Here is a 15,043-nt window from a genome sequence, read left to right on the forward strand (position 1 = left end):
TACTGACTCCTGCTCCCTTCCCCCACCCTCATTTCCTTATTTAAGCATTATAGCCCTACTTTTCCTTTGTTTGAGGTTTAAGTTTAGCTTCTCAGTCACCTGTCTTCCCCTCTAGTCTCTTGATACTGGCCCACCCTATAGCCACTGCCCTCAGTTTCTTTGGGTGAATTTGCTCAGCTCCAGGCAGCTCTGTGTCTTCCTGAGTCAAAGCAAATGGTTTCAAGTCCGTTCCTGCTCTGGCAGTATACCTCTGGGCAGTTGTTCATGAGCATCGGGCCCGGAAAATGAGCTATGGAGAGGAAAAATATCAATCCGGTGAGAAGACAAAGTATGTCCACTTCCAGCTAGATAGCGTAGAGCAACATCTGGCAGAACACCTAGGCCTAGCTTTGGGGGCACAGGAGAGGGGGAGGATGTTCATACTGTTCTCGTCAAATGAGAAGCATTAGCCAAAGATGAGGAATCACAGTAGAAGCCTGCTTTAGGCACATTTTTAGACCTTTTCTTCCGAAGATCTCTAACAGTGATAGAAAGTCATTCAAGCTTTGCCTAAAGATAATCCTTTAGGCAGTAATCCCCATAGGTACAGCAAGCCAGGTGTTAAAGAGCCATTTCCCACAGGGTCACCTCAAGTTATGCCAGAGCCACTGTGTATATACAGGTTTCTCCGGGGTACCACTAGTAATGTGTTTGGACCCTTAATCTCCTGAGCCTGGCAAGCATAAATAGGACCCTGGAGACCCTAGGCTGTAAGGACAGGAGGCCAGCTCTTGCAGAAGTGTTACTGTTTCCAGGGTAGTAAACCATGCACTCATCCCTTATCCCTCCTCCCAGCCAGCTAGAGGTTCTTCATTGTTCCAGTCTGCCCTCTGACCTTAGTTTAAGCAGAAGTGTTAAAAGAGCCACTATTAATCAGTAGCAGATCACACTGGCAGGGAAAGAGAAGAGAAAGCAACCACAACTTTAAACCAGTTTATTGACACAGTAACACAACACACTCTTACCACCCCCCCCCCCTCCCCAAAAGGACCAACCCAGTTCACCAGCTTGGATGGGTCAGACCAGCGCCCTGCTCGCTTACTCCCTCCCCTTCTCCCCAAGAACAAGCTGTTAAGTGAAAACAAGGGTGCAGGCCACTTCTCTGCCACTTAACTCCCTTCTACTTCCCACCTTTCCCAGATTGGGTAGGGCAGAGGACTATAGTCCTGCTCTGCTCTGGGGAATGGGATGGGGGGGGGGGGGGCAGAGAACTCCGTCACTTCATCCGAAGTATCACCCAGCCCCAATGAATAGTTTTTCCCTACTCCCAGGCTGAGCTGCTTTCTTAGCTCTCCAAGCCTAGGAAGGAAACATCAGGATCCCAGGCCAGCGGCCAGGAGTGGAAACCCCTGGTGCTGGCAAAAGAACTGAGAGCCAAGAAACCTGGGCCCTAAATAGAAGTCCTGGTGCTGGAAGGGAACTTGAATGCCCCTTTATTGAATGCAGTGGTAACACTGAACAGACTAAAACTGCTTAACCAAAAACCAGGATAGTACTAAGTTGTAAAGAAGGGTCAAACCAGACACTGGTGGTGTTGCTTACTCTAAGGCAAATGTACATACCACATGAAGAGGGAACTGTGATGAAGTGTCTTTTAAAAAAAAAAAAACTTAGCTACATCTCAAGGGATATATCAGGGGGCCACCCCCCAAGGGGCCCCAAAAGTGATGGGCTAAGAGCAAAGAAAGATATACAAATCTTTAAAACAATAAAGACCAAAAGCAGGGGAACTAGAGCCTTACAGTGATGCCCACCAGCCCTCCACGTGGCTTGCCCCTGTGCCTGCTGGACAGCCCCTTGCTACAGGCAATGCTCTCCCCTAGGCTAGGGTACACCACACAACGCAGTTTAAAAAGCTTCTAATGCCAGTTCATAAACATCTTCATTTACTATTGGTGATTACATGTGGATAATATGTTTATACTGTTCTTTATGGAAAACACATTTCAATGAGTCAACTCCGAGAACACAATTAGGAGACCCTCACCTCGAGCCCTACAGCGTCCTTCCCTTGGCAGCATGGAGCCCCCTCCACCCCAGGGCTGCCTGTCCCTCCCCTAGTCCCCTGCTGTGGCTCCTGGTCAGAGTGGCCTCCTCCATTGCATCTAGTCCTCATCAGATGAGTTCTGGTCCAGGGGGTAAACCATGAACATCACATCTGGCCTTGAGGGGACACAAGGATGGCCTGGACGCACGATCTCAAAGCCCAGAAAGCTGAAGGTCTTCAGAAGTGGAGCTGCAGAAACAGAGCACAGGGGCCCCAGTGAGGGATGCAGAATGGGAGCTCCTCCTCACCCCCACCCAGGCCCATACCAAAGGAAGACTGAAGACAAAATGTCCACGACAGAACGGTACTCATTCTGTCTTCCAGGTACAGCACGCTAGGATCCCAGTTAGCCACCACTGGGGACTAGGTCTTTGGGTCCACTTTGGCTGCTCACCTCTATCCTCCCGGCCCTTCCTGAAGCAGATGAAGACATAGTTCACTTTCATCTTCTCTTCAGCAAACTCCAGCAGTGCTAACAATCTGCAGTAGATGCCCAGAGGGTATTAGTCTTGGCCAAAGGCCGACACTTCCTAGGACTCACTAAAGCCTTCAAGTTTTTATCCTGGTGAGCTATGGAGGTTCTAGGGAAGGGCTCCTGTTTTAAGGCCCCTGGGGACTCTTACTCAGGAAGCTCAGCTTCAGCTTCTGAAGTACAGTGGGAAGAGTGAATGTGAGATGGCAGTCTGGAAGGAAAGGCCCCCGTTAAATCCCACCTCTGCCATGACATGAATGAGTCTCCGTTTTCTCATCTTTAAAATAGGAATAATACCTACCTATTGGGTTGTTGTTAGGTTCAAATGACATTATATATATAAAGTGCTTTAGCAACATGAAAGAACTATATAAATGTCTGCTATTATAAGTAAAGAAAGACTTGGTTGAATCTGTTTCATTTTGAAGTAAAATCAGCACCTCTGCAGATGAAGTTCAGCAGTTTGAGGATCTGAGGCCACCAGGAGCCCTGCAAAGGTGGGACTGTCTTAAACAACTTGGCAATTGCAGGAAACCTGGCTACCGCAGCTCCAGTCCATGGGTCTACCCAATGTCTCTGAGCAGTACCATCAACTTATCAGCATCACAGACAACTCACAAGGGCATGTGGCAGGGATCTGGTTAATGTGATGAGATCTCCTTTAATTATAACCTGCAACAGGGCCTATGCTACTGGGTCAAGATGACCTATTATGAAATAACACAGACAGCAAAGGTTTAAGAAGCCCAGTGCCAGGAGAAAGAGGGCTAGCCGCCCCAGACGCACAGGCTTCCCTTGAACAACTGATTCCCACCTAACCCGCAGCATCACTTTCAAGGAGCAGCAGGAAAGCCACTCACTCCTTACCCTTCTTTGCTCCCATCAGCTAATAACCCATCTGGGATTTCCACAAACAGGCTCTGGCTGGACAGGACTGCATCCCAGGAAGAGACCTTCACCTCAGTGACCTCATACTGGAAGTGGACAATGTGCGGCTTCCCATCGTGTACTGGGAGGTCCTGGGTCACAGTGAGCTTCTCGTCCTAGAAGGGACATTGGGAAAGAGGGCAAGGTAGCTGCTATCCCAGGGCCACACTATCCTTCCAACATCCTCTACAACAAATATTTACTGAGAGGTCATCCTGGCCTAATTTTAAGTAGAATACCAAGTACAAGGGTTAGTTTGAAAGAAAAGCTATGCATAATCCAAATTAAGCTGTTGCTTAGTCCCTCAGTCTAGCCAACTGCTTCCCATTGGGGAGACAGAGCTAGAAACTTTTGGGAGAACCTCCACAGCAGGACAATCAGGGTAGAGTACAGGTTAATGATGTCCTGCCTTGACTGGGGTCTCTCCGGTGGTGGTCTCAGGATACTTCTAACCTAAGGCTCACAGCAGACTGCAGCCTAGGATCCACAAGATTGCTAAAGAGAAGTGCTATGACTACGCTCATCCAGAGATCCCCCAGACCCGTGCTATCACCCAGCCTTCTGCTGCTGAGAACAACCTTTCAGTCTTCCCATGCTCAGAAAATAGCCAAACATAGCCCCAGGCTTCAGTTCTTGAAGGAGGGAGCCTAAGGCTAATACATTAGCTCAGCACACCAAATTCTTGAAAATGGGATGGTACTAAAGTAGATATCCAAGCCCAGGAAATGACAGAGCTGTGAAGAACAGAACTCACTATTAATCAGATCCTTGCAATGGAAACACCAAAATGTCCAAGGCAGACTAACAGAAAGCTACAAGGTTTCCCTGGATTCATTTCCGTTTTGGTTGACCTGGGGTCAACTGGGCTTAACCTGGGCCTGTAGCCCTTACACAACCTATTAGATCCCTCCCTTGGCCTTGGTTTTCTTTCAGGAAAAGCAGGTAAGTTCTAGAAGGGAACGCACTCTCACCTCACCAACCAGTCCTTGATACCCCATTCTAAAGTGTTGGTTAGTAAACACTGGAAAGATGGCATCAAGCACTAGGCCTCTTAACTGAGCAAGGTGTGCACAGGATTTGAAAGTGAACAAGGCTGGAAAAGACATTTAAGGGAGCCCATTTAACAGCCTTCCACTTTTGGAGATCTCCTTACAACTGAACTGACCCAACACAAATTCTCCTTAGCCTGAGGATCAATATTCCTACCTCTATAGCAGCCAATATACTCAACCTAGCCACCAACTACCATGGACGTTAACCTCTTCCTTGCCTTATTCAGTTCTAATGAAATAGACTTTGTGGATGTGGTTCCAGCCCTGAAAAGAATCTTTAACCTTGTTGAGAGCATGCAAGCAGCCCCTGGACGCAATCCCTCCCAGCTCACTTCCCCATAAGCTCCCTTACCTTATATATTAGAGCTGAGAGAGAAGGATCCCTGCCGCCCCCTCGCCCACCGGGGATCTTTGACAGTGGGTGAGGGGCATCAGGAGCACCACAGAGGCCCTGGAACAATGTGCCTGCAGCACTGAAGCTGGGGACAGTTACTCAAAGGTAAAATATTACTGGAAGAGAGAAGAGGTGGAGAGAGACATAAGGTTAGCTCAAAGATTTACCTGACACCCTGCCTTACTATTATCCAGCCCCTGAAAATAGTGCTCTCATACTTAAAATTTTAAGTCAAACTAAGCTATTGTCTTCATTGCTTCACCCTGGTTGCCAGCCCTACTTCCGTTTTCTTGGGGGGGAGGGGAGACTTGAGGAAGCCAGCCTTCCTGTGGAGGAGAAGGGAGGCCCCAGGAAAGCCTGGAACACTGCCAAGGGAGACTGGCTGGAGATGCCTGACCAGAAGAGCTCACATCTCTGATAAACAAACATCTACAAATAGACTTCTCAAAGGGGCAGCCAGCTTTCAAGAGGAACTTGATCCTGCCTCTTGCATGGCAGACACAGAACTGAAGATGGCAGGCCTAGCATGCTCAAGAAAGAAGGGATTACAATCCCCCTGCCTGCTTAAGTGTTATTACCCAATACAGGCCACAAAGACTACAAATGGCAGGTCCCTGCTGGAGTTAAGAGGAATATGGGATCACGAGAAAACAGGAACCAAGGAAGACCTAAGTACTCATCATTACCAAGCCTCCTCACCTAAGCCAGAAGAACAAGAGGTAAGAAAAAAGAGAAATCACTTGCTCAAATCACTCAGAAGTCCAAAAGCCAAATCAAAACTACTAAAAGCTGAACTTAAAAGCCTAACTGCTCCACATAAGGCATTTGATGCATCACCAAGGTTTTCTACAGAGACCTGGGTTCACTCTTACTCCTCTACCAAATTTTGGCTGAGAGTATGCAACAGTGGTGGAACTAAGGATGACTATGGTGGTGCCAGTGGAGTCCAGTCTAGTTTAAGATGAAGACTACACCTACACACACACACACACACACAAAGACAGTTGAATATAATGCAAATATTGGAAATTTTGAATCAGGAGACCTGGGTTCAAATCCTGGCTCTATAGCTTAAAAGCTGTGTGAGCACAGCTGTTACTTAACTTTTCTGCATTTCAGTTTCCCCATTTGTAAAACAAGGTATTAATAAATACTTGTACCACCTACCTCACAGGATTATTTATGAGAAAGTAGCTTTATAAACATTAAAGCACAAGTTTAATGGGAGTTATTAAAGGATGGCTAAATAGGAAGGAAGGAATGCTACAGCATGCCAGTTCACAGGCTTATCAAAGGCAGAAGTTGTCTGGAGGAGTCGCTCTCTTCTAATGATACACAAAGGGCATATCCAAGACTCCTGATGAAATGGCCCCAGAACGAGCCCAGTTGCTTCTTTCATGGCCAGCTAGATGGCTCCTTCTGTCCACAGCTTGCCTCAAAGCCAGTGGTCGTCAAGTCAAGCACAGGACAGGTTCTCCTGTACATGTATGTGCCACCTGACCACTGGTCTGTCTGTCTTCCTGTACCCAACACCCACTTCCTAAGCACAAGTGCCTATAGGGGCAGCAGCCATAAGGGACTATGACATGAAAATGCTAACCAATTCATGGGAACAAAGGGAGAGTTTCTCGTAGTGCCTTCTGCCTCACTTTAAACTGCATGATCCAGTCAGGTCTTTGCATTAGTTCCACACTCTGGAAATGGTCCCTCAGTTCCCAACATTCCAAGTGCTGGTGGAAGCCTCAAGTAGTGAGTGGCTTTTTTTCTTGTGATCACTACCAGCAGGGCCACATTCCAACTTGGCCTAAGAAAATAGGAGACCAAATTCTAAAGCCTTCAACAATACAGCCTGACTCAAGAAGTCCAAGACCTCAGAAATCAAACTGAAGGGCAGAAATACATCTGGGAAACGTAACTGTAAAAGGTACTAGACTGACAGATATCAATGAACAAAAGGCAATGTTTGCAACATCAGCCTCTCCAGGAAATCATCCTTCATTCAAACCAGACCCCAACCCAGAATACAGCCGAACCCCAGGCCAGAAAAGGCATGGCAAAGCACTTTGCTACAAACTGTTCTCAAGAACATGGCTGTTTTCCCTTGAGGTCACTGGGATAATGTGATTCCTTCCAGGTGGAGCCACTGTTTTAAGGGACAGAATGATAGAATAATTTTCCTGCTCTGGCAGCCTAATGCAGCACAAAGCTGGATTTGCAATCAGAGGACCTAATTCAAACCCCACCTGGGCTACTTAACTAACCTGTGGGGCTGAGCAGTCACTGGACCTCTTGGTTTGGCTGTAAAATGAGAGGGTTGGACTAGATGACTTCTAAGAATCCATGATCTAGCCCCCACAATATGTGATCGTTTGCTATTCCTAAGGAACCACCTCTTACTAAACTGAAAAGGCCCATAGGAATGGCATGTACGTTTATCTGTCCCACTCTAGAGAAAGCAACTGATGTTGGCAACCTGGATTAGGGGTATATTAAGACAGATATTAAAAAAGGTAACCTTTTTTTTTTCAGAAGAGGCCCAAGATTATGGAGTTCTTTGTAGAATTTCAAGCTGGAAGGAATCTAACATCATAAAATCTCAACCTCTAATTTTACATTTGAAAAAACAAGCTCAGAGAGGTAACATGAAACTTGTCCAGATCCCCACCTTCAAGAGACTTTTCCTCAAAAATCATTGAGTAGGTAATCTATACCAACAGCATTATAGCTTTAAAACTGGAAGGGACACCAAAGGTCAGCTATTCCAATCCTCTTACTTTACAGATGAGTAAACTCAGCCCAAAAGAATCGTCCCAGAGATCCTTCCTGTTCCCTCTAAATGGCAGAAACCCTTTCCTGGGCTAACCTGAATGGCACAGGCCCCACTAACCCACAGGCTCAGCCACAAGGTTTGGTTCTCAACGTTCAGAAGTTTGATTGACAAATGATGGTAACAACAGGGTCAGTATAAGAATGAACCTTTTTAGGTTCAATAGTCCCTTTTTGTCCTTTGGTTTTTTGAATTCTCTACTCTTCAAATAAGTTTATACCATGATAACAAGTAATTTAGTTCACTTTTCTTACTGCAACTTGAAGATGGCTGAGAACTATGCTGGAGATTTTTCTCTCCTTCCCCACACAGTCTACACAAATTTCCGAGATCTCTCCAGAAAGCCAATCTGGAAAAAACCATTTCAGGCCTCCACACCAAAGCCATTTCCAGTTTCTTAAGAGAAACAACTATGTTTTGGATGAACTACAAAATGAAGGATCACAATTAATCAATAGTTAAGTCTCTTTCATCCCCCACTGACTGTGAACTGCTTCTCTTTCAAAAACTATTTTCATTCCTAAAATAGACTTGTGCTGTAATTAAACTCAGTAGCAGAACAAAAACTTAAGGTCATGAAGGCACCCCACAATCCTTTTTTTCTGCCATAATTAACTATAGTGTTCCAAAGACAGTTGTGGTAAGAAATACTGCCTAACCCAATCCCACCATAAAAAGTGAACCCCAATATGGACAAGAGGGACTTCTGTATAGCATGAATTGTGATTCCTGAATACAGGAATGCTGCCCTTCACAAAATTCATACCTGGTTAGATTTCACACATGTTGAGTCCTGCTTCTAATTGGCCTAAAGTTCAGCCTTTTCCAATCCCCACTTACATCCTGCTTGCTCCACTGTGAGGGTTTTAATCTTTACCACAGAAAGGGTGATTGGAGAGGCTCAAATCATGAGGCAGAAAAGATCAAGGGGATTAAAGGCCAAATTTATCAGCCTAAACTTAAACCCCCAGTTAAGCCCACCAAATTTTTGGAGGCACCATTAGACAAAACAAAAAGCCTCTGGAAACGGGCATCAGGAGGCATCTATAATTCAACCATTAACCTGGAAGGAAGTTGGGAGATGATGGCCCACTGGTTACCACCCTTTTAGTTTCCCAATTACAGTTGGCTGTATCCTGAGAAATACTCCTTGGGAATGCTACTCTGGTACCACATCCTGGCAGCTTTTATTCAAAGTGTGTCTGCATGGTCCTCTGAGGAGCACAGGTTATGCTATTTTATAGCCTGGCTACAGAAACTAACTTTATTTAATGCATTCCTGGGGAAAGTCATGTATAAATCATATTGGTGCAATTCAAATTGTGCTGGATTTCAAATGCTCTAAGTTTGCTATTTAAACACAGTCACACAGTAAATCACTCTTAATAAAGCAAAGAATCCTTTGTTACATGAAAGATTAACCCCTAAATTTACTTTATGTCAGCCTAAATTTTTATATTTCAGTTTTCCTTAAAGCAAGGTGTACCCACACAAAAGGCATAAACAGCATTGTTGGTGTGACACAATGTCATGATATGGAATTCATTCTAGAGCTAACTTCTATTCAGCTATATCTCAAACAGTATAATACTCAATTCCAAATGCCCAATGATTTATTTGCCCTTTATTGGGTAAAGCAGTACCTCTTCTTTTGAGGTTTCCATTACTTGCCACAGAAAGGCTGGATGACCCTGGCAGTCAGGTGCCATGTCAAATGGGAAAAAAGAATACATCATCATTCCCGGTATTGTTCATTCTCCCTCCAGAATCTCTTGGGCATATGGCTCCCACACACCCATATTCCTGGGATCTATCGAAGTGACTTTCCCCCATTTTCCAAGATTCCCTTCACTTAGGCTATTTTTACATTGAGACCAGGGTTGCCTCCTCCAATCACTGGTCCCAAGACAGAGTAAGGACAAACATATCTAAGGTTACTATCCAGCCCAGCAAAGAGTAACAGAAGGAAGGGGAGAGATGGAGAATGTGACCGCTACTGTTAGGAAAGGGGCACCACAATTAAAGTGCTTTTTGCCAATTTCCCTTGCAAATGAGAAAGGGTCCTTGGGCAGAAGCCAAGCCTAAGTCATTTCACCAAAGCTACTCTGTTCCAAAGAAGCCTGCATGCTAAGCACTGTTGTGGAGGAAAACCATGACATCACTCCCAGAGCAATCACAGCTCCAAAGCAAAACTAGGGTTTGATTCTCTCTGTGAAATCTATTTGTGGTGACAGCTAAAGAAGGATTTCTGTGCATTGCTAACTAGACCTTGCTCCTGACAAGGGTTATTTCCCTGAGGAAAGAAATGCCCCTAATTGAAGCTGCTTGCTATCTCACATCTTTTGCAGAAAGTAGTCACAAATATTGTCAAAAGACAGCAGGTAATTAGGACCCCAAAGAGGAACTTGATTTCACTTGATCCTGCCTAACTGTGGTTTACTGTGACATAAGCAACACAAGCTCTTGGCCCCAAGCTCCTTTCCCAGGTCCCTGGATGGAATTACTTCATTGTTTACATAGCACCGAAGGCCTAGAAGATTTTTTTAAGGTGGCTATATTTCATACAAAGCCTTTTATCATTCTGTTGCTAAGAGAAAATTTTTACATAGCCCATTCCTATCTAGTAACATTTCACACCCACCTACTAAATAATTTCTGGACTATACCTTTAAAAAAGACTTCAGAACCTTCTGAACCACAGAACCAACCTCAAAGCAGCTTAAGAAGGTATGAATTACTGTTGCTGTTTTTAAAGAAGTACAAATTAATAATATCTACCCCACCCCCATCCCACTCCCCTTTATATATTACTGAGCAGCTCTCAGAAGCTAAATTTGGATTCATTGGCAAAGTGGGAAATGCTATTAATAACTCACACAGTTTTCTGAAGTGCACCTCCAATTTGAGGGGCTTCTTGACAGTTCCAGGATTGAATCTCTTAAGGGGATGACCTTGAAGGCAAACACTAGAAGAGCAAAGTTCCTGCTTCCAGCAAGGTTGCAGTGCCCGGAAGAAAAAAGGGAGGCAAACTTCCCTTTTTTCAGAAGGCTTGTATTTCCCAAGAAGCCATTCAGTGAAGATTTTTGTGAGGCAGTTGATTTGGCCCTATCCCTCCCTCCCTCCAAAGGCCACACAAAACAATTTAACAAGGTTCCCACCAGGACAAGGCTTCATTGTACAGATGGAGAAACTTGGGACCTTTTACACCCAAATCACAACTAGTCTCGTCATGCACTCACCCTGCATGATAAATGTAACTGCCATCTGAACTAAACTCACTCTTGTCGACCAGATACCAAGTCCTCCACAGTCAAGGAAGACTCCTACCTAACCTGATGCAGACACAGATTTGCTCAAGTTTAAATTATATCCAAAAAGCACACAATAGGCACTTAATAAACGTTTGTTGGATTAAATTATATACCTGTGCCTCTTTCCCCTGTAAGAACAGGAATTCTGACATTTCGTGAGCACCAATCAGACAGGAAAGGAAAAGGAAAAGTCTTGTTTTCAAAACACAACACAGGCTGCCCTGCAACTTCTTCCAGGAAACCTAACCTCCACCTCCTGGGTTTTTCATAGGGGTCAAGCCAGCCAGAAATCCCATCCCTCCCCACCCCCAATGGGAGTTCATCTCCCAGCCAGCACTCTCAGTGGATACCAAACACCAAGAACACTGACTGGGAAGAGTATCCGGCTCTTATCGGAATCCCTAGTTTGTACTCTATCAGAATTCCTTTTAGAAAAAAAGGGGTGGGCCAGAAGAGACTTGTAGAAAAGCTACAGATACATAACTGTCATATTTGAGAGCAATGAGACACCCTCTTCTCCAATATACACACACCTAACTCCTAGGTGACAGTGGGTGAGCCTAATCTAAACCTAGGCTCTCGTTTAGCCTCCAGGCTCCTTGTCTTTTATACATCCAACCTCTTAGATCACCATCAGCACACAGCATCAAAAGGGTCCTTAAATATAATCTAGTACTATCTCTTCTGACAAATGAAGCAACTGAGGCCCAGAAAGATAAATTGTCCAAGGTCATAAAAGTAGTGACACAACACTGAGTGTGAGACCTTAGTCTGTGGCACCTCCTCAATGCTTCCCAAAGCCCCTTTATTCCTACAGGTCTCACCTTGGAAAAGTTTAGTCTCTCACCAGTGTAGAGAGTCAGTGAAGGGCCCCAAAAGGCCACACAGTCTCCCAGCCTTCACTAAAACATTGTCCTCAACACCTAAGGTTCTACACATAGGAAAGCTGGTCAGTCAAATCCTAAACAGGACTTGAGAGTCTTGTAGGTTCCCGCACTTCTGTCCATCCCTGGAGAAGGAGACACTATTTGACCTTTTGCTTCTCTGACACTGACATGCCAGCAGCTCAGCCTCCACCACCTTTTAGAAGTGTCCTGGGTCCTCAGAGCCCTGCAGGATTCCCCTACTTCCCTTCATCCCTAAAGGGGGGTAGTTTTCTCCCTCACTTTTCACCTTCTGCTTCTCTCACACTAACACACCAACTCAACCTCCACCATCCTTTAGAGAGGTATCCCAGGTTCTTAATTGGCCATCAAGCCTCCTCTCAGCCTCTCTGGGAAAATGGATGAAGAGATGAAAGCCAAAGGATAAAGAGAGGTAGGAAAGAAGCTGAAGAACAAAACAACAGTATGTGAGCAGAAGGAGGCCAGAGGCAGCTGATGGGACAAACTGGTCTGAAAACCAGAAAACATCAACAAGCTTTGTTTCTTCAGGTGGCAAGGAAATGGGTAGGAGTGTGCTAGGCTGGGAGGCTGAATGAAAATAGGAGAAAAGGTAGCTAAAAAATCTGAAGAAAGTTTCAAGAGATGTTTTTTGTACATCATTCTGAAAAGGAACAAATAAGTCCTGAAGAAGAAGAAGAAAGAACCCTTGAATGGTGTAGGAGACCTGCTACAGGTGAAGCAACCTAAAATAAAACAGGAACAAAAGGCTGGCAGTGAGCAAAGGGTTGAGACCAACTAAGAAGTCTAGAGGATCAGACTAAAGTGGTAGGAAATATGAAATAGGGGCAGTGTGGATATGGGAAGGTTAGAACCAGTTTGGGTGGGGAAGAGTGCAAAGATCCAGTTTGAAGGAGAGGTTTGGTTAAGGCCTGATTTAAATAAAGAAATTACATGCTGTTTGGGAGGTGAGCTCAAATCTAATGTAAAATGGGCCTTGGGGGACTGAATCAGTTTAAGGAAGAATAAGGCCGAGTTGAAAGCTTAAGTTCTGAGGCCTATTCTAGAAACAGATTGGGAAAACAAGAAGTTTGATTTTGAGTGGAAAGTGCCAAGTTTAAGGGTGCAAAAGGAATCCTTTAAGAGAGGAGATCTGGGCAGAGATGGCAAATGGGACAAGTTTAGTGTGGAGAGAGGCAACCAGAGTCCAGTTTGTGTAGAACTAAGGAGCTATGACTTAAGATGGGTAGGAACCAAATTACCGGGTCTGTCGGGGACTCATTTTAAGATTTCTGCTATACATGTGAGGGAGGTGGTCAGGGAGAAACATTTAGGTAGATGCTATAAGCCACGTTTGGGGAGAGAAATGGCACATGGCTTTAGGAGGATTGGGGTTGGTTTAGTGAGAAAACAAGGATCTAATTTTGAAAAAGTAGAAATAGGCGTAGGGCATAAGAGTTCAGTTGTTAGAGGACTTTGTTTGAAGGGACCCAGTATTTGGAGAGAGAACAGAAGGTCGGTCCTGATTGGAGGACAGGTAAGAAAGCTGGAATTAAGTTTAAAGGAAAAGAGCTGTAGGTAGGGGGATGGAAGGGAGAGAAGTGGACAATGGAAGTGAAAAAGCCCAGTATAAGAATGGTTGGTCTCAATTAGAAGGAATGGGGGAGCAAGCCAGGGCCTAATTCATTTGAAAGAATGAATGGGTAAAATGGGATCCAATGCTAAGAGCTAGGGATAGAACCTAGTTTAGAGGGAGGAGGGATATAGGACATGATAAAGGGAAGAGAATACAAGGGCAGAAGCAACTTTAAGGGGAGAGGGGTCAAATTTAGGGAGAGGAAAGAAGGACCGGGGCCTGGTAGGGAAAGGCCTGTTTGGTGTTTTCTATTTTTGTGTTGTTTTTTTCTGGGGGGGGGGAGGTAGGGATGGGGACCTGTTAAGAAGCAGGAAAGCACAGAGCTGTGTAGCCTTGAAGGGAGGGATGGAACTAATTGGGGGTACGGGGGACTTTGGGGGGAAAGGTAGAAATATGGGAAGAGGATAGCTTTAGAATGGGAAAAGGGAAGAGTGGGAACCCTTGCTGGGGAGATGGGGCCTAGTTTGGGGGGGAGGGGAGAATGGGGCTCAATTTAATGGTTAGGAATGGACGGGATGTGCCTAGTTGAGAGGGATGATGCCTAATTGGGGAAAGGGGGTGAGATGAGCCAGGTCCCGGGGTGACCCACGGAGGAAGGAGGCTTAGGAGGGACAGATCCAGTTGGGGGAAGGGAAATGGATGGGGCCGATCTGCAGGAGGAGGGGGAGGAGGGAGGGGGAGGGATAGGGCCTGGTCTGAGGGGAGGGGAGGGAAAGGGACAGGGCCGTCGGAGGGCTGCAAGGACCCAGGGGGCTGGGAGCCGGGGCCAGGCCCGTTACCTGTCCTGGGTGTTTATCATCCTCGGCTGCTATGCTCAGGGTGAGAGGAGGAGGTGGCGCCGATGCCGATGCCGATGCCGCTGCCGCCGCCGCTGCCACCGCCGCTGGGAGCGGGGTGAGTGGGTGGACGAGTAGGTAAGTGAGCAACAGTGGGTCAGGCGCGGGGCCAGTCACTGCGGGCTAAAGTCCCTTTAGGGTCCTCGGGCCGAAAACCTCCTGCTGCCTCAGCGAGTGCCTCCCTCCAACTGACCCTCCCCGGCCTCCACCGCCACCACCGCCGCTGCTGCTGCAACCGCCCCGCCCCCGAGCCTCCTAATCTGCATAGCCCCACCCCCGCTCCCGCCGCACGGTGTCCTGGGAAACTGGGGCCCCACAACAAAGGGCAAAGCACCACCCCTCCTGCGCGCAGGCGCAGCAGGGATCGGCGCATCGGGGCTTCCCCCCCTGACGTGCCGGTGGCGTATCTCAGCTTTGGGTCGGGAGAGGCCCGAAGGAGGTGATGTATTTTTGTTTCTGTTTCTGTTTCTGTTTCCTGAGGGAACCATAGGCACCACCCCTACCGCCACAAAACCCGGGCTTCACGTCGTGATCTGGGGGTCAGCCCGCAGGGGGATAGAAGGCTAGTCTAAAAAACACAGCCCGAGCAGGTCCTCCTCCGCCCCCACCTCCGTCTTCCCC

At 46.4% G+C, this 15,043-nt stretch overlaps 1 protein-coding gene across 1 annotated transcript; it reads right to left on the reverse strand.

Moving 5' to 3' along the window:
• Nucleotides 1-958: 958 nt before the first annotated feature.
• Nucleotides 959-14,617, reverse strand: OAZ2 (ornithine decarboxylase antizyme 2). The gene is given in 6 exon segments (XM_036735475.1): nucleotides 959-2,275; nucleotides 2,481-2,566; nucleotides 3,426-3,601; nucleotides 4,890-4,970; nucleotides 4,972-5,047; nucleotides 14,366-14,617. Coding segments are annotated over 6 exon segments (570 nt in total). The 5' UTR covers nucleotides 14,386-14,617; the 3' UTR covers nucleotides 959-2,144.
• Nucleotides 14,618-15,043: the final 426 nt, after the last annotated feature.

The sequence above is a fragment of the Trichosurus vulpecula genome, chromosome 8 (genome assembly GCF_011100635.1).
Source record: "Trichosurus vulpecula isolate mTriVul1 chromosome 8, mTriVul1.pri, whole genome shotgun sequence".
Taxonomy (NCBI): domain Eukaryota; kingdom Metazoa; phylum Chordata; class Mammalia; order Diprotodontia; family Phalangeridae; genus Trichosurus; species Trichosurus vulpecula.